Raw genomic sequence first — 23806 nt, forward strand, 5'->3', positions numbered from 1 at the left:
AAGAACCATAGCTGTCAACCTTCCCTTTTTTTGCGGGAAATTCCCTTAATCCAGTGCCGTTTCCCGCTGCTTCCTGCTGCTGTCCCGGATTGTTAGATATCCTGTAGACTGTCCCCAGGACATGTGAGGCTGCTGATCCCTTATTTTTGTGGCTGCTGATCCCTTATTTTCAAATCTGAAAGTTGGCAGCTATGGGAAGAGCCTGTACATGGCATTTCCATGTAGGCTGGGAAAGATTCCTACCTGAAACCTTGGTGAGAGAGCTGCTGCCACTCAGCAAGCTTGATGGACCAATCATCTGACACAATATAAGATAGCTTCCTGTGTGCATTTGTTTTACAATATTTCCCTTAAGATACTGGAATAGTGATTGCTGGGAGGAGCAGAGGCCCATGAATGCACAGAGTAGTTTTATCTGCTATTGTTATAATAATAATATTTTTAATACAGTGGTACCTTGGGTTACAGACGCCTCAGTTTACAGATGCTTCAGGTTACAGACTCCGCTAACCCAGAAATAGTACCTCAGTTTAAGAACTTTGCTTCAGGATAAGAACAGAAATCCAGCAGCGGGAGGCCCCATTAGCTAAAGTGGTACCTCAGGTTAAGAACAGTTTCAGGTTAAGAACGGACCTTCAGAACGAATTACCGTATATACTTGAGTATAAGCCGAGTTTTTCAGCATATTTTTTATGCTGAAAAAGCCTCCTGGCTTATACTCGAGTGACAAGCGGCAAGAAAGGAGCCCTTTCTCGCTGCTCATCCCTCCGCTGCTGCCCACCTCTTGCAAGGGCAGGCACAGGTGCCGAGGTTGGCAGAGGCCCTGCACTGCGCTGTGCCTCTCCCAACCGGGCTCCTATGCCTGCTCTTGTGAGCAGCAGAGGTGGCGGTGGAGGGATGAGCAGCCCGAAAGGAGCCCTTTCGGGCTGCTCCCTCCTACTCCGCCTTTGCTCTGTTGGCAGCGGCAGCGGAGGAACGGGCATCCTGAAAGCAGCCCCTTCGGGCTGCTTGTTCTTCCTCCTCCGCTGCCGCCGCCACCAGGTTTGTGGTGTGGTGAACTGGCTTATACTCGAGTCAGTAAGTTTCCCCAGTTTTTTGTCCTAAAATTAGGTGCCTCGGCTTATATTCGGGTCGGCTTATACTTAAGTATATACGGTAAGTTCTTAACCCGAGGTACCAATGTAATACATTTTTTCTGCCATTGTAATTATTATTTATTATTATTTTTATTATTATTATTATTATACCCCGCCCATCTGGCTGGGTTTCCCCAGCCACTCTGGGCGGCTTCCAACAAAATATTAAAAGGACAGTAGTCCTTCAGATATTTAAAATTTTCCTAAACAGGGCTGTAGATAATATGGGACTGTTTTCCTTGGATGTATAGCTATATCACTAGGTCTCAAAGCGGACAGCCTACCAATTGGGTGCTGATTGTAAAGGAAAAGGTATTGCATTCTGAAGCCTTTGCTCCATGAAAGACTGAAGGAGACAGGAGCAACTTTATCAACACCAGATTTAGAAAATAATGTATATAGTGGTACCTCGGGTTAAGAACTTAATTCGTTCTGGAGGTCTGTTCTTAACCTGAAGCACCATTTTAGCTAATGGGGCCTCCTGCCGCTGCTGTGCCGCCGGAGCACAATTTCTGTTCTCATCCTGAAGCAAAGTTCTTAACCCAAGGTAATATTTCTGGGTTAGCGAAGTCTGTAACCTGAAGCCTATGTAACCTGAAGCGTATGTAACCCAAGGTACCACTGTATTTCAAATTTAATATACAAATAAAAATAAATATGGCATAACGTAATTTATGGAGAAAATGAGGCAGAGGGTAAGCCACTTTAAGAGGGACACTTTCTGAATTTTGGTTGAAGAAATATTGTTAGAATATCTGTGCATTGCCAGTGGTAATAGTGTGGACCCAAAGTGTTTCAAACACATTACACACAATCATTTCCTCCTTTTACTTGTGGGCTGGCTCTAGAGATTCAACCACATTTTGTTTCTCAGTATCAATATTAATAAATGTTTTTGATGTAATTAGGTTTCTGATAGCATATGATAATCACATTTTTTAAAAAATGTAACACCCTTAGTCTCAAATCATAATTAAGTTACATATTGGGGAAATATGCAAACACCCCTCCCCAAAGAACAAGAAGTCAGTTTAGAGCTGAGTGGGGGAAGCAATGTTTTGTGCAACCACATCCTTACAATGTTGTATGGGAACAATTATTTGCAGCAGGGGGGTGCTATGCATTCCTTCAGAGGCAGATTTAGAGGAGCGTGACTAGATTGGGCACAACAGAACTTGAGAGGCAGAGGGGTGCTGAATTTTGGCATCACACAGGGTGCTGCTCAAATTTGAGACCCCAAGATTCACCAATGATTCCTTAAACCAACGCCTTAAGCCTCTAGGTAGCTTTTACCTGTCCCCTGCCTTGTTGCTATGAAACACACAAATAAACTGAGACAGATGCTGATGATGGAACAAAATCAGCATGGATGTTTAGCCTCTCTTGCAATTACAGACTGAGTAAGAATTTTGGGACAAGACAGCTTAACTCTCGTGTGATAATGAAATGACCCTGTGGACTGGAGGCAGCCAAATGTCCCCATCTTCAGGCAACCACCGACCAGTCAGTTTGATGTCAATAAGGGTCCTAGAACACATAATGAAGCAGCTGGTCTGCAAGCACTTAGGATTTGCAGGTCTTTGTAGATCACAAGCTTAGCATGAGTCAACAGTGTGATGCAGCAGTGAAAATAGCCAACACAATTCTAGGCTGCATCCACAGTAGTCGTGCCCAGATCAAGGATAGTAATAGTACCTCTCTCTTCTGCCATAATCAGGCCCCAAATGGAGCACTGTGGCCACACTTGGACACCACATTTTGAGAAGGATATTGACAAAGGGTCTGGAAACCAAGCCTTATGAGGAATGCTTGAAGGAGTTGGGTATGTTTGGCCTAGAGAAGACTGAGAGGTTATACAACAGTCATCTTTAAATAAGGGAAGGGCTGTCACGAGTGATGGAGCAAGCTTGTTTTGTGGGTTTAGGTTTCTTTGCTGCTGCAGAGGGTAGGGCTTGAGCCAATTTATTCAAACTACAAGCAAGGAGATTCCAACTAAACATAAAGAACAAATTTCTGACAAGAGCATTTCTGTAAGTTTCAATTTCAGTAAGCTATGAAGGAGCCAATATGCTCTTTGATTTATATGGCATTCTGTTCAGTTAGGGAACATGTCATCACTGCTGGTTCCGATATTGGATGGATGAGAAAGATGGATGACCTCAGGATGTTAAAAGTGATATATAGGGGGGATAAGTACAGAAGGCATGAGTCTGGAAATGCTCTTCTGCATGATGTAATGCCACTCATGAGACTCACAACACAATCCTATACATAAATACCGGTAGGTACTCAAAAAGAAGTCTCATTGAGTTCAATGGGGCTTTAAAAAGACATGATTATAGCATTAAGAAATTAAATAGGGGGAAAAGTTAATTCCTTTTACTATCACACATAGCAGTACAGTGGTACCTCGGGTTACATAGGCTTCAGGTTACACACTCCACTAACCCAGAAATAGTGCTTCAGGTTAAGAACTTTGCTTCAGGATAAGAACAGAAATCGTGCTCCAGTGACGCGGCGGCAGCAGCAGGCCCCATTAGCTAAAGTGGTGCTTCAGGTTAAGAACAGTTTCAGGTTAAGAACGGACCTCCGGTACGAATTAAGTACTTAGCCCGAGGTACCACTGTACAGAGTGTTGAGTGCAGAAATTATTTGGTTCTGCTTGCCCTTGTTTTTGGTGTTTGAATTTTGCCATAACTCATCCTTAGAACCTTCTGTGGCTGTTTAATTTATATTTGCCTAATAGTGGCAATCAGCAGTTGAAGACAACAGTGGTTTACATTTTCTTAAAAGATGCCAGACACTGCAGGCTTCCAGGGAGGAATCATGGCACACTAGACGTCTCCTGGCCATAAATCTTGGTTATCATATTATCTATGAGGGAACAGGGGATACAGGGATAACAGGGTTTAACTTCCAATGCTCTGAAAGGCATGCTTTCTATGCCAAGGAACCAATAAATTTTATTTTAAATTATCCACCTCACTGATGAATGTGCTAATTGTGAAGTGAAGCTACGTTACGTCACTGTGAAAAGGGAATGCAAGGAATATACTGTTGATAAGTAAAGACTAATATATTAAAAGCACTCAGCATGGCAAAAATACTGTTGGACACCACACTGATGGCATTGTGCAGCAACTACTGGATGAGCAACGGAAAGAGCTCAAAGCTCAGATGTATAAAATGGTGAATAAAAGTGAACTAGACAAAGCTGAGGCTAAAGACAACACAGAGCCTTTGGAAAATAATATTTATGGAGGACTGTCAGACCAGGAAAGTGGAATGGTGAAGCTGGAGACAGTGGAATGGCAGATTCTGGAGCTATGATGCTGGAGGAGTGGAATGAAACCATGTATGGAGAGATTAAGAAATATAATACTTTTATTATTTGTACCCCACCCATCTGACAGGGTTGCCTGAGTTGGCAGAGATAGAGCTGGGAAAGAAAGGATTCCGCATACAATTTGCAGTGAATTCAGAGGGGAAAGCTTTCAAGTCTCTGGCAACACCCCTGGAAAAAGAATGGAAGAGGAAATGAAAGGACTATTTTTTTATTTAAAAAAGGATGGAAAACTAAGGAAAAGAGGAAATGGGATTGGAATATATGGAACTGAGTGTGGATTAATGAATATACAATAAGCAAGTAATTATGGATTACTGTTTTAATATATGACCACAGCAAAGAGACTCCTGTGGGAATAAAGATCAAGGGTTTATTTTTTTCAACATTGGAGGTAAAGCTGTTACGTTGGACAGGAAGAAAACTATTGTTGACATATATTGATAATAACAATAATTCCAGAACCTCTTTTGGATGTTTGTGCGGAAGGAAAATTAACTTGATACCTGGATCTGAAAACTGGAAAAACATCACCCAGCAGAAGAACAGCTGGATACCACCCTGGAGTGAATATTTGAATAATTTTTATATATACAACTGACAGATGGACAATAAGAAGCTCTTTTCATTCATTTATCTTTTCATTTATTTCTCTTTCCTTTTTTCCTCTTTTATTTTACTATTATTTTTATTTTTCTGTAGCTTTTTTCTTTCCCTTCCCCCCCCCCTTTGCTCATGCTTCTTCTTCTTATGTCCTCTGCTCTGGGTCAATGAGGGGATTCTATGCAGATGAAGGTGATGGCTAGCTGCTGAAGGGCCCTGGGTGACAGGCAGGGAAAGGAAGATCTCTCTGGGCGGGAGGCTGGGGGAAGAAAGGGGATCTCCCTGGCGAGAGCTGGGAGGTTCCGATCCACCTCTTTCTTGATGAGACAAGGGTTAAGACAAGAGAGGACTTTGCATTCTTCCTCTTTTTGTTTAAATTTGTTTGTACTGTATTATGAAAAACTTAATAAAATCTTTTTTTAAAAAAAGCCAAACACTGCATTAACACAACTACAGAGATACAGTGGTACCTCAGGTTACATACGCTTCAGGTTACAGACTCCGCTAACCCAGAAATAGTGCTTCAGGTTAAGAACTTTGCTTCAGGATGAGAACAGAAATCGGGCTCCGGCGGCGCAGCAGCAGCTGGAGGCCCCATTAGCTAAAGTGGTGCTTCAGGTTAAGAACTGCTTCAGGTTAAGTACGGACCTCCGGAACGAATTAAGTACTTAACCTGAGGTACCACTGTAACTTTATGAGTAAACGTACATTTAAACTAACAGGAAGCAAATCTGTGTTACAGAACTTAAGCAGCTTGCTTCAGAGTTACTGGTAGGTAGTACAGACCAGAGCTAGCCAACCCATAAGGCAAGATGAGGTGACCAGACTCACAGGGACAGCAGATCCCGCTGCACTCAGTCACTTCTTCCCTAGCAGGTGTCAAAATGTCTTTGGTCAGCCCTGGTATAGACAAAGACAGTGTTCTAAATACATGGTTGTGTCATGGATAAAGGGTCTTCTGCAACTTCCGCTGCGGTGCAGCACTCTTTTTATTCTCTTCTGCCTCCCAAAGGCATTGAACCACATAAATGGAGGGTGTTCCATGCTTTGCAGAATTTGCACACTTTGGGCACAGGACAAATCTTTCAAGTTTGAAGTACATTCACCTCTAACTTCTATTACAGGATCACTTTTCCCCTGCAATGACTTTAAGATACATTCTTCTCCTAGCATCTAAGAGTACTACTATTGGGATCTGGGTGATAGAATTGAAGTTCAATGCACAACATCTATGGGGTCCGAAATTTCCCACGTTGTCTTTGAGCAAGATAATAAACCAGATGACCACTGGATCCTTTTCAGACCCATGAATCAAGCTTCTTTTTTCACAGCCCTGTATTCTATAGAGCCAACCCATACAGATGCTTCTGTTGCAGCTAATCCCAATATAAATTTACTACTTTTACTGTCTTGTTGAATTGTATTATTGCAAGAAGTGTTTTGTTGAGAACTGCGTCAAGTCACGTAAAGGTGGGGTGGAAACTGAACACTAGCAGCAAACCTCCCGTCGCACTAATGTCCTGTAAAGGAACTGGGCTTAGTTGTTGCTTGAAGTGCAAAAGTCACCAAAAAAAGTTGAACCAGGATGAAACCTGGTACCACATTTACTATAACAGCATCCAGAAATTACCTTCTCTTAAGCCAGTCATTGAAGTAAAAAGATTTCCCTTAATTTGGAGAAGGGGTGGGGACTCAAGGGCAGCTTTCCCATCGCTCGAGGTTCCGAGCCGCAAGTTCCCAGCTTCCAGCTCCTCTCCCAGCAGTTTCAGATTTCACAAAGTCCCCTTTTGCTGGGTTGCCAACACCCCTTACTGTTCACCCTGGTTAACAGAGGTTCCTAATGTCAAACAAAGGCAGCTGTGGACATTTTCTTTGGTTACTCCACAGTCTAAGCTGATTCTAGAAAACACAACTACCTGCTTGAACAATCTATGTGAGGGACAGGGAATAACCAGAAAGCTGAAGAGACAACCAATGTTACTGTATTTATTTTATTAATAAAAATTATATATTGCTTGATAGTTTTTTAAAAATGTGGGATTGTGTTTTTTAAAAAGACCCAAACATCATAGAGCTTATTCAACCAACACTTTGTCATGGATTCTACCAAAATGCCTTTTGTACTCACTCTTCACACGATGGAGAGAAGTGTATCAAAGAAATCCTAATTTACTTTTAATGTGGGATCTCTCCAACCAAGAGTTTGTGTGTCAGTATATGAAACAGTACTGGGTCATTCCCAACAGTTCACAGCTTTAACCTACTTAGTACTTGAAATATAGCTGACCAAAAGGAAGTTTCCAAGTTGTTCCAGAGATGTAACAGTTAACTACCTATGGGTTGTTAAAGCAGTCTGTAATTCTCAACAAGCCAATGTGTCTGGCACAGCTCAGTCAGTAGACTATAAAACTCTTAATCTCAGGGTTGTGGCAAAAGATTGGGCACCCTGGGCAAAAAATTATTGCATTACAGGGGGTTGGACTAGACAACTCTTGTGGTCCCTTCCAACTCTACAGTTCTATGAATACCTAATTGTAGGTGTTTGTGATTATGCTTCTTTTTGAATACTTAAGATTTACAATTCACTTTGTTTGATGGAGACTTCACTATAGATCTTAATCTTTGCACACTCCTTTATGTAAATAAGTTACCCCTATAACATCCCTGCCTGTTTTGTATTTATTGTTTTCTGGACAAAACTCAGCATTCACTGATGTTTAAACACTATCATATTTGCTCCAACTGAAAGGAACTTGGTGTATATTTCGCAATTGCAATTTGCACCTGGCAGTGATTTATGGAATGCAATGGTGAGAAATCAAGCAACGAGAAAAACGTCCATTTTCATTTCACTACTGTAGGGGGGAAAGATGTTTAATATGTCATCAACATTGCAAAACTGGTAATTCACAGATCAGCACCACACTTCCATTTCATAGGAAATAAACTTCATTGCTTTTCAAAGGAAGGCATTTCCAGAACTATTTTTGGTCAAGTTCCATATAGAATAAATTGAACAAATGTAGGCAAAATAATTGTTTGCATGCTGAATGATTTTTTTTTTATTTAGAACCAGTTTATAAAAATAAAATACAAAATAATTTGAAAAACAGAACTTAAAACATTTACAAAGCCTTGATATGATACAAATGGGGGAAGGGAAATAAATAACTACACCTTTATGTACACATGACCATTACAAAGACACTATGTCAGTACCTTATGTTCTTAAACAACTGAGCAAAAATTATAAATAAAAAGACATCCAATTTGAATTTTGGAAACAAGAAGTGGGGAAAGACTGGAATACTTGACGATACTAAGTTACCTCTCCAGAACAACTTTCTACCTAAATTCATCATCATAACTGTTATTCTTGAGATGCTAAATGTTTTCTAGTAAATAACAAGTGCATTTTTTTCTAATTTTGAAATAATTCATTTTTAAAATATTGTTAAGCAATTTCAGATTAGTTAGAAGTTCAGTGCTTCAGAGGTCACTCCTGGTTTCAAAGCCTTCATTTCCTTCATTTTTGGATTCTGTTGTAAAGTAGTTAGGGGGGAAAACCCAAATATAAAACATGATCAGGCATGAATAGTTCAGTAAGAAAGCAGATGTTTAGGGAGAGAGTTACAGAAACGTACGGTACTTTCTGGCCACCAAGGAACAGTATGCAAGAGAGGTTGGAGGACCACCTAGATGCATAATACTGCTCATCTGAAGACTTGTGTAAAAAGCCTTTTTAAAAGGCAGCCTTTTATGTATCAGTGAGTTGTATCTAACATTATTCATACTCAGACGCAGTGAAATTAACAGACCTACAGACCTGTTACTCATGACCATCAATTTCTTTGAGTCTCCTCCAGGTCTGACTAATATTGGATAGAACCTTGTATTAATTTGACTCTGCTATATGTGAGCCAGAGCAGCTGAAACATTTCCTGGTGCAATCCACAATCTATAAACTTTTGCACAAAATGTATATTTTGTATATCTAACAGGGGAAATCATGGCAAACACAATTATCCTCTGTGGCTCATTCTTTTAGTTCCTTTAAAGGCAATAATTTGGCTAATGCCATGGGGAATTATGCCTGCATAAAAATGGACAAAAGTACAACATAGTATGTCCAGCAGAAAACTAAGATAGCAAGATCCAAATGCAGAACAGCAAAAGTCAACGCTTACCAAAGCAAAGATCTTGTGAAAGACCCAAGGAATTAAATTTCTAAATCTACATACACTCAGATGTCAGAAAATCTCTTTCATTGAATGAACACTCAAGGTAAAGCCTACTTAGATGTTGCACTGCTCTCTCTAGTACGAATGACAGATGAACTCTGAACTTTAACCCAAATTCCTAAGTCTATAGAACTATATGAAAGTTTTAGATATAATGGAGTGCACCACTGCTCAGAAGTCCCTCTCTGTGTTATGTCCTTGTGACTACTTATTGCAGAAGGAAATAAGTTGTATTCCTTTAAGTTACCTACAAGCAAGCTGAGTTGAGCTCATAAAAGCAAGTTGCTAGTCTAAAGCTGCAGAAGTTCAATTTAAAGATTTTCTAGCACTAGGGTTTTTTGGCCATTATTAACTGTTAATAGACACTGTTACTAGAGACCAAAGCCATTTAAAAGTAATAAAATTATGGAGCTATCACCAAGTTAAAAAACAAGACCAACATACAATACGCTTCTATATATATATATATATATATATACATATACGCACACAGCCTGCTGTGATAATAATTACATAAATGTAGATGATATAGGCAACACACTCGCCTAAGATCCTATGACTAGAATTGTTAATATTCCATCTTACTCAATTTGTTTGTTTTCAGAAAACTATTCTTGTAGGGTTGTGAGGAGAAAAAAAGTTCCTCTGAAATGGAAGGCCAAAATTTGGAGAAAGCTATGTTATATACAAATTCTTGTTCATAAGTACAGGTATCAATCAATTTATCACTAAAAGACATGCACAACAATAAGCATACTACATATCTGGTTTAAGGCCTGTCCCACTCATTCCACTAACCTGTTTTACTAACAACAGATTTAGTTGGTGGAAAAGCAGACTACACAAGAACAAAAGCAAAAAAGTTGCCTTTCTTATTTCCCTGCTTTTTGTTTTGAGACAAAGGAAGGGGTTAGGCACTACCCTAAAATGTCAGAATGCTCTGGGCAATCCTCAAACAGTTAAGGGGATCAGTTGGGTAAGTCAGCTATTACAGCCACTACAGCCCAATCCTCAAAGGCAGCAGGGACAACATACTGTGGGATGGGGGTCTTCATTCATTCAGTGAGCCCCCATGTGTTGTCACAGCTCCCAGAATTTTCAGGTGCATAGGAGGAGTCAGTGCTCTGCAGAAATTTCCTCTATGCAACCACGTATGTTTTATACTAATACAGAGAGGAGCAAGCATTGTAGTGGATTCTCTGACCACTTTCCCCTCTTAAATAAATGTTACTTATGAGGAGTCACTACAATAACAAACCTGATCTTAGGACAAAAGGAAGCCGTCAGAGGATCCTTCCTCTGTGCAAGGCTGGGCAAAGGAGATCTGTGCCCGCTATCCTGGCGGGTTGGGCTGTCCTTAACTCAAAATGCAGGAAGACCAAGACTACAGGAGACAGTATAGCAGCATAGTGATTTGGGAATCACAGCATATAACTTGGAGGCTCAATGCAACAAGATACGCACTATCTTAATTCCTATTAGCACTAACTGGGAAAATAACACTTTCTTGCATCTTGTAGCATTGAGCCTATAAAAGCAGCAAGGTTATGTTTTCTCTCGGCTATGCCAATAAACCAGTTGGCCTATTACATTTTTACCATTTTTAATTGGTTTGTTTTGAGGAAATGAAAGAAAATGTGCAAATAATATTTTAGATAAATTGAAGGAATAGATTTTAAAATGCAGGCACAGTTACGCTTTCATACTCAAGGAATTTAAGTACATTATTGGCATATATTCATTGTCTTCCTTATGTTATTAAAAATTATTGTCCTACGTTTTCTGGAAATGGGAGGTGATACAAAGCATTTCATAGATTTACTACTGTAGACAAATCAGTGTATTACTTATGTTTACTTCAGGGAGGAATTGCATTTGGTGGCATTAGAGAACATTAAATTTGTAAATTATAAAAATAAGCAGCCATAGGTAAAATTAGAGCAGGGTTTTGAATATTGGTAATTTCTTTTAATTAGACTTGATGGAGATGATGTTCAGCAAGGTGTAGCAGATAGAACATTATCAAGAGCAAGAGACTATATCCAAAACATTTCCCACAAATACACGTGTTGTACTGTAGAATTAAAATAAAAGGAAACCTGAATCAAAAAGGACAACTCTATTTTCTTGTTACTATTAAAGAATAGCATTAGGGACAGATAATCTCAAAGGCAGGTGTTAAAACCTCTAAATGACCCTTACCACAGGCAGTACATGAGTATCACAGGAATGCTAGGCTTATTGTTACCCTACAAAGGTGCTATGCATAAGTTTCAAACTGCATTCCCTTTCCGTATAGCAAGGCTATATTGTAGCCACAACATGTGTCAGGGATGTGACAAGTGTCCCTCCAACTATTATAGAAGAGTTTGTTGAACAAGGTAAAAATGGAGTTTGCCAGCAATAAACCTCTAATTCTGAGATGTTTCCCATCAATACCATTTAGAAGTGTGATCTACATACCATAATATAGCAGCCTAAAAATGATAATACTAAAAACTGTGCAAAAGATGCTGTGATGTTCCCGGAAGCAGTGAAATAAAGTGTATTCAGCACAAAGTGGCAACAGTTTAGAGAATCTGTAGAGTAGGTAGTGTATCTATTATACCTGTCATTGCTTTGGGGTAGTATTCTCAATTTAAGTTGAGCAGTGCTGCTCAGCTGACAGTAAGGCTTTTGTCATCAGAACAGGAAAGGAAGCAATTTGTGGTGATTCCCCTAATCCGCTGCTGCAGTCCCTTTGCCCTTCCTAAACCTGCTCCAAAGAGTTGGGAAACCCTCCTTATCATCAGCTGATTGATGCTGCTGGATACAACCAATGGTGTCTCATTGGCAAAATTATGCTGTTTGTGGGTAAATGTCTGCAGCCTATTCAGAAAATTGTGCAACTATTCCTTACTCTGGCTCAAGCCAATGAGGAAATTAGTTTTATTTGTTCTGATTCAATCCCAGCCATGCTTATTAATTCTTTGCTGCCCTTGATTTACATATTCAAATTTGAATTTTATTATCCAACACAAACTAGATTAAGCAATTCAAATTAACCCCATGACAGCAATCACTTCTGTGTGGCTAGAGTTGTTGTAATCAAAATTCATTCACAATGTCTATTTGGTTCACTTCCAGAAGTGGTAAAGGTTATGCAGATCTCTGTGTAAGACATGACATGGAGAAACTAAACAACGGATTAAGACAAAGAAAATGAGTTGGTTAATAGTAAGTCAACATGCTAATTTAAAGCTTCATTAGTAAACTAAAGGATTTCTAATCACTATTGGATCAGATGTTTGGCAAAGTGACAACTCCAGAAAATAGTTTTTTCAGTCACTGCATTAAAAAAACACATAGGCAACCTCCTGTGCTTTCCACAGTTACCTTCTAGTCTGACCTATATCTCGACTGCATTTGTACAACATGGAAAGAAATACAAATGCATTTCAACACAAAATAGTTTGAACATTAGCATACATATGCCATAAGTAAGAGGAATGTATAACAGCATTTTGACAACATTCTTTTTAAGTCAATGCATAGGATAGGAATTATTATGTCCCTGACAGCAAAGCATGAAAATACATCTTTGGGATATGCCTCTCCCTACATGCAAGGGGAACTGTTTTTCTAATACTGATGCTCTGGGCATGTTTATAAAGGTTTTCCTCCAGGGCTCTTCTAGAAGCATCATGACCATGGATTTAGCATAAAATATAAAAACTGAATATTGCAAGCAGTTTAAACAAGTCATAAATAAAGGAATGCCTTTTTAAGCTGAACTTTAGGAACCAAATGGTTATATGACATTAAATGCCTCACAAAAATGTCAGAATGAGCATGAAGAATTCATAACTTTGTTGTTTCAAGGCAGTTATCACAAAGTGATGTACCTCTGTATCAACAAGAATTATTTACCTTCACGATAAATTATTCCCTGGAAGCACTTATGTACCATCTCAAAAGGGGGCATGTCATGTAGACCAGTTTTCCCAAAATGGTGTCCTCCAGAAGTTTGGGATAATTTCCAACAGTCCCAGCCAGCATAACTCGCCATCATGGATGAAGGGAGCCATAGTCCAGACATCTGATGGACACCAGGTTGGGGAAGACTGATGTAGATGTTTCAACTACACTCTATGAGGATAATTTGTTAGCTGAAATTAACTCTATAAAATTTGGTAACATGTGAAGACCAGAACACAGACACTTGGATTGCAGCCTCAGGGAAGGGTTGAGAGTCCCAGCAGCTTCTCATAGACATGGGAGAGGGCAAGAGAAAAGAGCTGACAAGGCAAGGGCAAAGAGAAAATTAATTTTCTTTGCTTGTATCATATTGATCTATTATCATCACTCACTGCCCAGTGTCACAAGGAACAATTTCAACACGAAAGCCTGCTGATGGAAAGATGTGGGGGAAAGATGAAAAATCAAAATCATGAATACACATCTCACTTGGCCATCAGATACATAGCTCCCCTGATTCATTCCATTTCATTCTGAAATTTAAAAGTGAAGCGACAAAGCTGATATTGAACACTGAGTTGCTGAGCAACCACCAACCCTTCAGTCCTGAACTGAGGCATGAAGAATATTCAGCTTTGTGCATGCCAGGAAATGGGAGCAGCAAGGCCAAGGGTATTTAATTCAGGCACGCAACTGAAGGAGTACTGCATTGTCTGTGGTCCATAATGTTACAAATGCAAATGAGAGAGTTAAGGATATAGAAGCATATGTGTATATATATATTTATAAATATTTATAATATATAATTTACCATGAGAACATGCAATTATTGGTATAGCACCTATCATACAATATAATACAACATAATAGGTCTTATAAATCATATAGTTTCTCAAGAAACAGCAGGTATGCTCTCCCTACTGCATTCCTCTGTAGTGTTTGAAACCTGAATGAGGCTAAGGTTTCACACTGTGCTACATTACTTATGGGAAACAATATACACATTTAAGAGTAAAAAAATTCCAACACATTCTGACAGAACCAGAGAAATTCAGTGCAGCTTCAATGCAGCATTAGAAATGTGTTAGCTCAGAGAGAAAATATTCCCTTTTCCATCCAAAGATACTATTTTGGCAGCAAACGAAGTTAAATAAAACAAAGTTAAATTAAAAATAATTTATGCTGGCTACAGGCATATGACTATAGCAAGCAGATCAGTAATTTCCAAATTTACCCACACATCCAGTATCCCCTACAACAGGAACCTTTTTGGAGAGCTAGTTGTATCCCTTTTAAAACATCCCTATGTGATCCACCATTGATTTCTAAATCTAGCAAAACAAGTCATTCCTCTAATAGTCATAAAATGATACCTATATAAAGTTTGGGAAAACTAAAAGCCATTGATCTTATTCAGAGGGAATGGAAGACAATCCTTAAACATGAGTTTTCAGTATGTTGTTTTCCAAATTATAATGTCCCTAAACACAAGAATATGTCTGAGTAAGGAACTATGTATATTTGTATTGCAGGAAGCTACAGAGGTGCGGGCTTCCACCCAAACCCCCAATAAACATGTATGATTACCTGGTTCAGATTTTGGTAGCAACATCTGCAAATTGACATACAATATAGGTTTAGGGATGTTGACATGTGAGAAATAGCGTTGTAGGTTTTACTATCAAGTATTATTTTTCAGATTCTTAAGAAAACAAAGGAATTGCTGCTTCTTTCTAACCTACTACATATGAAGGCTCTGCAGTGTCCTTTTAGTAGGTGGTGAAAGCTTCATTTATCTTCCAGATTTAGATTACATTCTCAAGTAAGAAGTCTAAGTGTGTAAACATTTTTGCTCTTCCTCAGTACAGTTACACTGAGAGGAACACTGTAAATAAGGTAGGTAAATGGACTAAACATCTCACCCCAATGGGTAAATTCTGATCAGCTTTAACAGTGGCTCTCCTTTGTACCCTGAGAGACTATTGCACAAACAAATGTTTTAATTATAGGAATGCTCCAGGGTCCAAACTCTTCTGGTTTTCCTTCTTAACTCAGACTGTGAGCATCATCTCCAGATCCTTCATATATGATATGATGTAAACCTGCCATAACTCCAGAAATTCACACACAGATAAATGATCAAGTTGTCCAAGAATCAGGATCTGAACAGCAGTTAATAGAATGTTACCAATCTGAAAATATAGGTAAATTTACATAAATGTTAAATTACATTGGTTTCAGTGGATTTGTACACATTTACTGCATATAAGAATGTAGCCCACATTAAATATACAGTGGTACAAGATGCTGAGTTTTTCTGTTTTTGCTTTAAAAGGAGGGAAGTAGAAACCAACAAGGAACATGGGCAGTGAGCAACTTGAAAACAGATGTGTGAAGCCCAACGTTGATAGAAACTTACAGGAGTATTGCTGTTTCAAATAATGTGCTTTTTAAAAACTCTACAGACACTCACAGCTGAGTAGTACCTCAGATGTAATAGTGCCAAGGTGAAATTAATTTCAGGTTTCAGGTTTGATAACTGTGAAACAGTCTAAAACAGGTCATGCTTTTATATTAAACAAAATGTAAACTAAAATCTTATTAAAAACACTCACCTCCAAGACACTGTTCTGTTTCACACATCTTGGACTTTCCAGATGCTCCATCCCTGCCCTCTAGCCTCCCTGATCTGCTTGCTGCATGTTCTTAGGAAATGCCTGGCCACTCATATACAAAGTGGACCTTATAAATATTTCATCTTAATTTTTGTTTCCTTTGAAAGTCAGGATGAACACTGATTTTAGAAGACTTTTGTTTAAATACACAGTACACAAACACAACATGCATCGGATTAAGGGGCTTTGACACCAGACACAGACTCAGTTCCTATCTGCTAAGTTTACTGGCTGATTTGCTCTTCCCTGTGGGAGACTTAACGTTAGAGGAGTGGTGGCAGGAGCCACTAGATCCTTTCAACCCATTCTTGTTAGACTTGTTGTAGCAGTGCTCTTGTTGGCAGGATCTCCTGGAAGATGAAGAGCCTGAAAGACTGGGAGGCGATTTACTCCTTCCAAGATGTGGGGATGAGCTCCTCTGCTCATGGTGAGGACGCCCACCCCGGGATGGTGAGGAGCTGGTAGTACGAGGCAAAGAAGAGCTCCTAGGGGAGGCACTGGGACTGCGTCTGGGGACGACTGGGCTTTTGGGTGGTGTTTTGGGGCTATGTGGAGACCCTGGACTCTTACACTGAGAAGAGCTTCGTGGTTTCTGAGATCCATTCTGAAGAATTTGAGCCAGGCGAGAGATCAGGTCTGAATCAGAGCTGCTACTTCCTAGTACTTTGTACCTGCGCAACCTTCAAGAGAAAGAGAAGTTGATTAGTACCATTTCCTCCTTCTCCAGTGCCATGAGAAGGTCTGGGTAGGCTCATACTCTTTGATCTAAGAACAGAGGCACTTCTCTGTGTGCCCCTCTAGCAAAAGTCCAAAGGGTGGAGTTCTTTTCAGCGGCAGCTCCCCATCTGTAGAATGTTCTTTGCAGGGAAGCTCAGCTGGCCCTGGCATTAACAACCTTCTGCTGCCAGGTGAAATCCTCTCTTCCCACGTATTTGAGCATTAATATCACTGTGGTTCCTGTGGAAATTTTAGCTATGCATTTCTTGGTGATCGTGCTTATGTTGTGTATGGGATGGAGTAATCTGATTAATTATAGTTAGTAGATGGTCACTTTTAATGTATTGTTGCTGTTTTAAATGTTGTATTGGTATGGATTTTTTCATTCTTATAGGTTACTTTGAGGTACTTTTATGGAAAGCAATGAATGCATTAACTCGGCAATAACTACTACTACAATGTGCCATCTTTACTACTTATTTCCAGGCCCGGCCTAAAGTGCTACTGTAAAAGGACCAAGGCAAATCAAGAACTGCCTTATCCCACATGAAGCTGTCCAAGTCCTGAAATCAACCTGAGGTCCCTCTCTCTGTTCCATCAATGAGATGGGATGGGTGGATACAAGGAATATAGCTTTTTTTAGTGATAACACCAAAGAGGAAAGGCCTCCTTCATGTGATCCAGCAGGCTCACTCTCTTCTTGCATCCAGGCAAGAACTCATTTTTAAAATGACATAGCACTAAATAAATAAATTGAATAAATAATACATAGGAATAAGTATACTGAATGCATTCACTGTAAAATGCAAAATCTGGTATTTGACACTCAATTTAGCATCCTAAAAGCAACTTTTAAACTTCAGTAAGTGTGGCTACAAAGCCTATAAGAATGCAATCTGTATTCAGAATCTGTACAAGTGCTGCACAGGACCATCAGGAGGCCTTGGCTATTGTTCCTCGCTGATAATTTTTTTGTGACTTGAAGGCAGCATGTTACAATTTCCTGCAGTACAAAACCCTGTTTAACGAGAATCCATAGCAGGACAAGAGGAAAAAGAGAGAGAGTGTAGCGCAAAAAGCAAGAGCTGTCTCATACCGTCTTCAAAGTCTCTGAAAAGCCATGATTCTCAGCCATAGTCTGCATTACCTTGTAAAAGGAAAAGCTTTTACTTGAAAAAAAAGCTACAAATAAAAAATATTTTTTTTCTGCTTACATTCTGCTATTGTGTCCTTTAAATACTTAATAGTCAAAGGTCCAGCTTTAAGAAAAAGCATATGATCAGTTATTGGTTGAGTGGTTGGTTGGTTTTTGGGTAAATCAGACAAGGAATGGTAACAGAAAAGGTGTTTTCTTAATGGCATTACCCAAAGATAAATGATATGGAGTGGTTTATATTAAGAGTCATAGCTTGATTTTCTTACTATCATATCCAGCTCACTTGGTGTGTACTCTTAGGTCTCTATAGGCAATCCAGGTTTACTTAAATCTAGAAGCAAAATGTTTTAGAAACCTAGTGTTTTAAATTAATATTGTATACAAATGTTGTTAATGTTCTTATTCAGGTAAATTTTTTCTGAATTTTGAAAGAGAAAAATATTCTGTATGTGTGTATGCACATAAGCTTGATTGCAGATATTTGTGTGGGGGGGGGAGTACTTAGTGCAATTTGCATGGTATCATACAAAGCCTTCCCAAAACTGCTCAAATCTGCTTCAAAGGTGTAGCTGTTTTTACTTACCTGGCTTCTACTCCAGGCCTTGTTGGTGGTCTTCCTGGTGGTGGACGAGGAAAAAACTGAGCTGAATTTGAACTGCTAACGTGATCTGTGGGAGTCCAAGATACGGGTCTTGGGATTTTGCTCTTTCTGGACTGAGGACTGCTTGGTGACAAAAAACTCTCCTCTACTTGGCTGTGCAAATGAGTGTCCAGTGTCAGTTTTGAAAAGGAGGACAACACATCTTCAGGAAGCAGTAATGGACCAGCAACTACTTTTTCTTTCAGTGACTTGTCAGAGGCACTTGAGAGGTCACCAAGGAAAGATTTGAGCTGTCTCTTTTCTACAAGTAATCTAACCAAGTCTGTCTGATGAGCCTTTTTTAGAAGCAGCTTCTCCTTTGCTGAAACAGGAGACGATTCTGATGAGGAGTCTACCTCTTGTGCTAAAACTGGAATGCGACTCTGTCTAGCCACGAATGCAGATCTAACTAACTCCTTCTTGGATGGATTAGAACTCTCATTCTCTGAACTGGAGTGCAACAATTCTCCATTTCTCTGGACATTTTGCTCTTCTTTCCCCTCTTGGTGCAAAAAGGTGGCAAGGTTCACCTGTTGGCATTGCAATTCTTCAGCATGATCAATATCCCCATCATCATGGAAACCATTTTCTTGCACTGGTGCTACTTGGTTTTCCTGTTTTTGAGCAAATGGGTCAGTACTTCTTGATAAAGAAACATCTGATGTTTCGGCTGCTGACTGCTTCTGTAACTCCTGTTTTGCATCCTGATTTGGCAAGGAGGAGGAAGGAATTGGCCTCAGTTCTTCAGGTTCTGTAACAGCCAGAGGACCATCCAATACAGATTCAGTGTTTCCTTGAGCAGTTGAACATGGTCCTTCAATCTGTAGTTCAATATCATTTTCATAAGCCACAGGAAGCTGATTCTCTTCCACTTTTTCGAAGAGATTTTCTCCTTGTCTCTTTGTGTATTGTTCAAGTAAGTCTGTTTGGCTATGATCTTGGATTCCAACACATTCTTCAATACACTCATCCTTTCCAATTGCCTCTAGGTTGTGGTCTAACTTGTGTACTACATCTGTTCTACTGGCACTAAGAGTTAGTGCATCGTTTGCCACTGCCAAGCCAACCAAGTTCTCCTTAGGAGAGGAAAGTTCAACAGCATGTTCCAACAGCCGTGGATCCCGGTCCTTCTTCTCTAGTTGCTGGCCAAAATGAAAACTCTCCGAAGCAGACTGTGTGGATGCCATTGATGGTCTGGGTATTGTAACCTATACAGAAAACAGGAAGAAAGAAATATTACAGAAAAGATTTTTATTGGCTTTGAAATTACATATTGCCATATCATATTTTCAGGTTCAAAAAGACAAGTAATAGATAACTTGCTCTTGCACAACTACACAGCCCTATACTTTTGTATCTCTGTGTTGGGCCAACTGGTGCAATCTCTACTGGAAAAAAACTGGAAGACAACAGGAAAATTTTAAGCTGGGTTGTAAATTAGGGTTAACATGACAATTCAATGTATGTTTGTGTGTGGTAACATTAACAGTCCTCATCAAAATCACTAATCTCCTCACTGCCAGCTCTACAGGTCTCTGTTCTGTCCTCATCCAACTCAATCTTTATGTGGTGTTTGATACGGCTGGCCCCCTATGACTCTGTTCATAGATGGTTGTCCTTATCCTGGCTGGATCACTCTTTCAGCATTTCCACAGAAATATGGTCCTCTTCCGCCTTCCCACTGTTTTGTGGAGTTCTTCAGGGTTCCATTCTTGGTTCCTTGCTATTCTCTCTCTGCACATTTTTTTCCTGAGTAACTTCATCAAAATCTGTATCTCTCATTACCATGTAGAGAACGATGGCACTCAATGATACCTTTCTACTCCAGAACATTTGCCTCAGCTAAACCTGCATTTCCACTTGCCTCTCTGATATTTACTTAAAGGTCTCACCATCATCTAAATTTCAGTATCTCAATGACTGACCTATTCATCATTACTCTATAGTAATTACGATTATCATCCACATTGTTGACCGGGGTGGGTGGGGAGGATTAGAATGATATTCAGCTAAGTTTTATTCAGAGTAGACCCACTGAAATTAATAAACCTAACTTAAGACGTGGGTGGCGCTGTGGGTAAAACCTCAGTGCCTAGGACTTGCCGATCGCATGGTCGGCGGTTCGAATCCCCGCGGCGGGGTGAGCTCCCATCGTTCGGTCCCAGCTCCTGCCCACCTAGCAGTTCGAAAGCACCCTTAAGTGCAAGTAGATAAATAGGTACCGCTTTATAGCGGGAAGGTAAACGGCGTTTCTGTGTGCTGCCCTGGTGCCGGTTCGCCAGAGCAGCTTCGTCACGCTGGCCATGTGACCCGGAAGTGTCTGCGGACAGCGCTGGCTCCTGGCCTCTTGAGTGAGATGAGCGCACAACCCCAGAGTCTGTCAAGACGGGCCCGTACGGGCAGGGGTACCTTTACCTTTACTAACTTAAGACATGTTCATTAATTTCACTGGGTATACTCTGAATAAGTCTTATTTGAACAGTACTCATGGTTTTTAATTCTTTCCTTGCTAGCACATAGGTTCTTAATCGGAAAATCAGGCTATTTCCTAAACTACACAGCAAAAATAAATATTTACATTTGTAACTGCTGAAGGTGACTAAGGTTGCATGCTTATGAGTTAGGAAATGAAGCTAAACAAAATGTAGCTACACTTCTCACATGGTAGGGCTGGGGGTTAGGTAGAAATACTAAGTCTTCTGTCTTTGAGAATGACAAGGCATTCAGGAAAAGAAATCAGCAACACAGAGATATAGGACCAAACAGAAAGAGGTGATAGAGAACAGATTTGGAAGCCATCATCATATGGGTATTAGCTGACACTATGAAAATGATAACAATCAAAAATTTAATTTCTGGCTTTTTACCATCTCCCATTTAAGTTATAGGCTTGTTATGAAAAGAGATTTTTTAGAAATTGACATTTCTACTTTTAATCATGCAGTGGCTCACATGACTGAAGAAACGCTCATTGAAAAAACAGCTCACTGTCTCCCTCTGGTGGGCAAAGACTAAGTGATATTATTTAAAGTAGGAAAGATAGCAATGATTTGAAACAATTGTTTTTTTTCATAAGAATAAAAATTAGGTCAAAACTATGATACCTAGTCAATACTTAAAAGAGGCCTTCTCATTATCGTTAGAGATTCTTTTTAAAGGGCATTATGGTAATAAAACAGCTTAGAGCAGCCAGAACTGCTGGTTAGCCTTGCTATAGTATAAGAAATCAGTGGGCCTTCCTCCCTACTCCAGCAACTGGAAAACTTTGCACTAAGCAACCAATTTCAAGGAGCCATTTGTTTATGCTCAGGTTAAGCAAGGTAACAGAACAAAGGTCCTTCTTGCTGTAACAGAGAGACAAAAGCTTTCCCCCCCCCATCCTGCTAATTCCATTATCACCTACTGAATGGTTCTTGGGTTCTGAGGCTGAACAAAAGAAGTTTGAAGGGCAGCATATGCGCCGTTCTCTCCCCCCCCCCCGCAATAATAAAATGCCTGTGAAGTTAATGCCCAGTATTGTAGTACTGAACTTATTTATTTCATAAAATTTATACACTGCTTGATTGTAAAAAGCCTCAAAAAGGCTTACAAAAAGATAAAAAAATAAAATCAAGAGGGAAAAAATACAACCATACTTTAAAACATACAAAAGTTAAAAGACTAAAACAGATTAAACTTTGGGATTTAATCACTGGTCCTTTTTATTTGAAGTATGAAAGTTGTAGAGTTAAATGTATTCTTACAGTACAATCGTTTTCAAGGTTATGAAAGTTACACCTCCACAGCTAAAGTCTTTTATATTTAATTTATATTTTGTCTTCTTCGTTAGTGCTTTCTTTCCCTAATTCCTTCCATTTTTCCACATGTCTGTTTATATTGTAAGCCTGCAGGTGGAGTTTACTCATTGTCAGTTTTGTTTTATGCTGTATATTATTATTATTATTATTATTATTATTATTATTATTATTATTATTATTATTAAACACAATACTGAAAACACTTGAAAATAATTTACAACCCCTGAAATAAGGTGGGTCCTTAAAATATACACCCCAGATATCAAAAGCTAGGTAGAGAGGTGTGTCTTCAGCATTCACCAAAAGCCGTGTAATGAAGATGCCAGATGCATCTCTATGAGGAGCTAGTCAGTAATCTGGTTACCCTATTTTGAACTAATTGAAGTACCAAAGTCATCGTTAAGGTCAGCCCAACACAGTGCGCATTGCAATAATCTAATCTGGAAGATACCACAACATGACCAAGTCATTTATGTCCAAAATGGGCTGTAGCTCGTGAACCAGCCAGAGCTGGAAAAAGGCAAAATTCCTTGTCACCAAAGTCATTTGAGCCTCCAGTGATAGTGCTCAACCCAGGAGCACCTGCAGACCTGCTCCTTCTAGGGAAGTGCAACCCTGTCCAGGACAGGTGGTCTCCCCCAAACCCAGATGTGGTAACTCAGGATACATAACATCTCTGCCTTTTCAAGATTCAGATTCAGTTTATTGGGTCAACATTTGGCCCATCACCACCTCCCAGCACTGGTTTAACACTTCAACTGCCTCTCCTGATTCAGATGGTACAGAAAGACAGAGCTGGGTGTCATTTGCGTATTGATAGCACTTCACTCTGAATCCCCTGGTGACAGCGCCCAGAGGCTTCATATATATGTTTAATACCAAGGGGGACAAGATGGAACCATGTGAGACACCACAGAACAACTCCCATGGTGCTGAAGAGTAGCCTCTCATAGCTACATTTGGGAAACAACTCTAGGAGTATGAGCAAAACCTCTGAAACAGAGTGCCCCCAACACTTCCCTGAGACATTCCAGAATACCACGGTCAACAGTACTGAAAGCCCCTGAGAGATCAAAGACAACGAACAGGGTCACACTCCTCCCCCCACATCTCTCTCCCACGACATGTCATCCACCAGGGCTACCAAAGGCAGCTTCAGTACCATGACCAGGCCTGAAGCCAGCTAGGAATGGATCCAAGGAACCAGTTTCCTCCAAACTCGTCTGATGCGGGACCACCACCACCTTTTTGAGCACCTTGCCCAAAAGGGAATATTCATCACTGGTAGTATACAGTGCCTTGGCCTTTTGGAAACTGTAATTTATTGCCTCTACATGAACAGAAGGACTGCTGTTCATGGAAGAAACTGGAAACCAATGGAGGTACCCCAATGAAGTTTGGGGGCAATAAGGTGGAATTATTCATCCCCGACCCCCTGGGAACAACTGGTCTAGTGTATTCCTTAGCTTTTCATTTAGTGAAAAACTAAATGTTATTTCCTATTTTTATCTTGACAGAAATTTATCTGATACAATGTTTGC

General features: G+C 39.8%; 1 protein-coding gene across 5 annotated transcripts in view; it reads right to left on the reverse strand.

Moving 5' to 3' along the window:
* Positions 1–14941: 14941 nt before the first annotated feature.
* The window catches only part of TTBK2 (tau tubulin kinase 2), a 40902-nt gene continuing 32037 nt past the window's right edge, over positions 14942–23806 (reverse strand). For 3 of the 5 annotated variants that reach the window (XM_053383939.1, XM_053383925.1, XM_053383959.1), the window contains 2 exons: positions 18412–19676; positions 14942–16635 (listed from right to left, as the gene is read on the reverse strand). In XM_053383939.1, coding sequence (XP_053239914.1) covers positions 16167–16635; positions 18412–19676 — 1734 coding nt within the window. In that variant the 3' untranslated portion in view covers positions 14942–16166. The remainder of the gene's footprint in view (positions 16636–18411; positions 19677–23806) is intronic. The other 2 variants (XR_008329840.1, XM_053383950.1) reach the window with 2 other exon arrangements.

Source organism: Podarcis raffonei, chromosome 1 (genome assembly GCF_027172205.1).
Source record: "Podarcis raffonei isolate rPodRaf1 chromosome 1, rPodRaf1.pri, whole genome shotgun sequence".
Classification (NCBI taxonomy): Eukaryota; Metazoa; Chordata; class Lepidosauria; order Squamata; family Lacertidae; genus Podarcis; species Podarcis raffonei.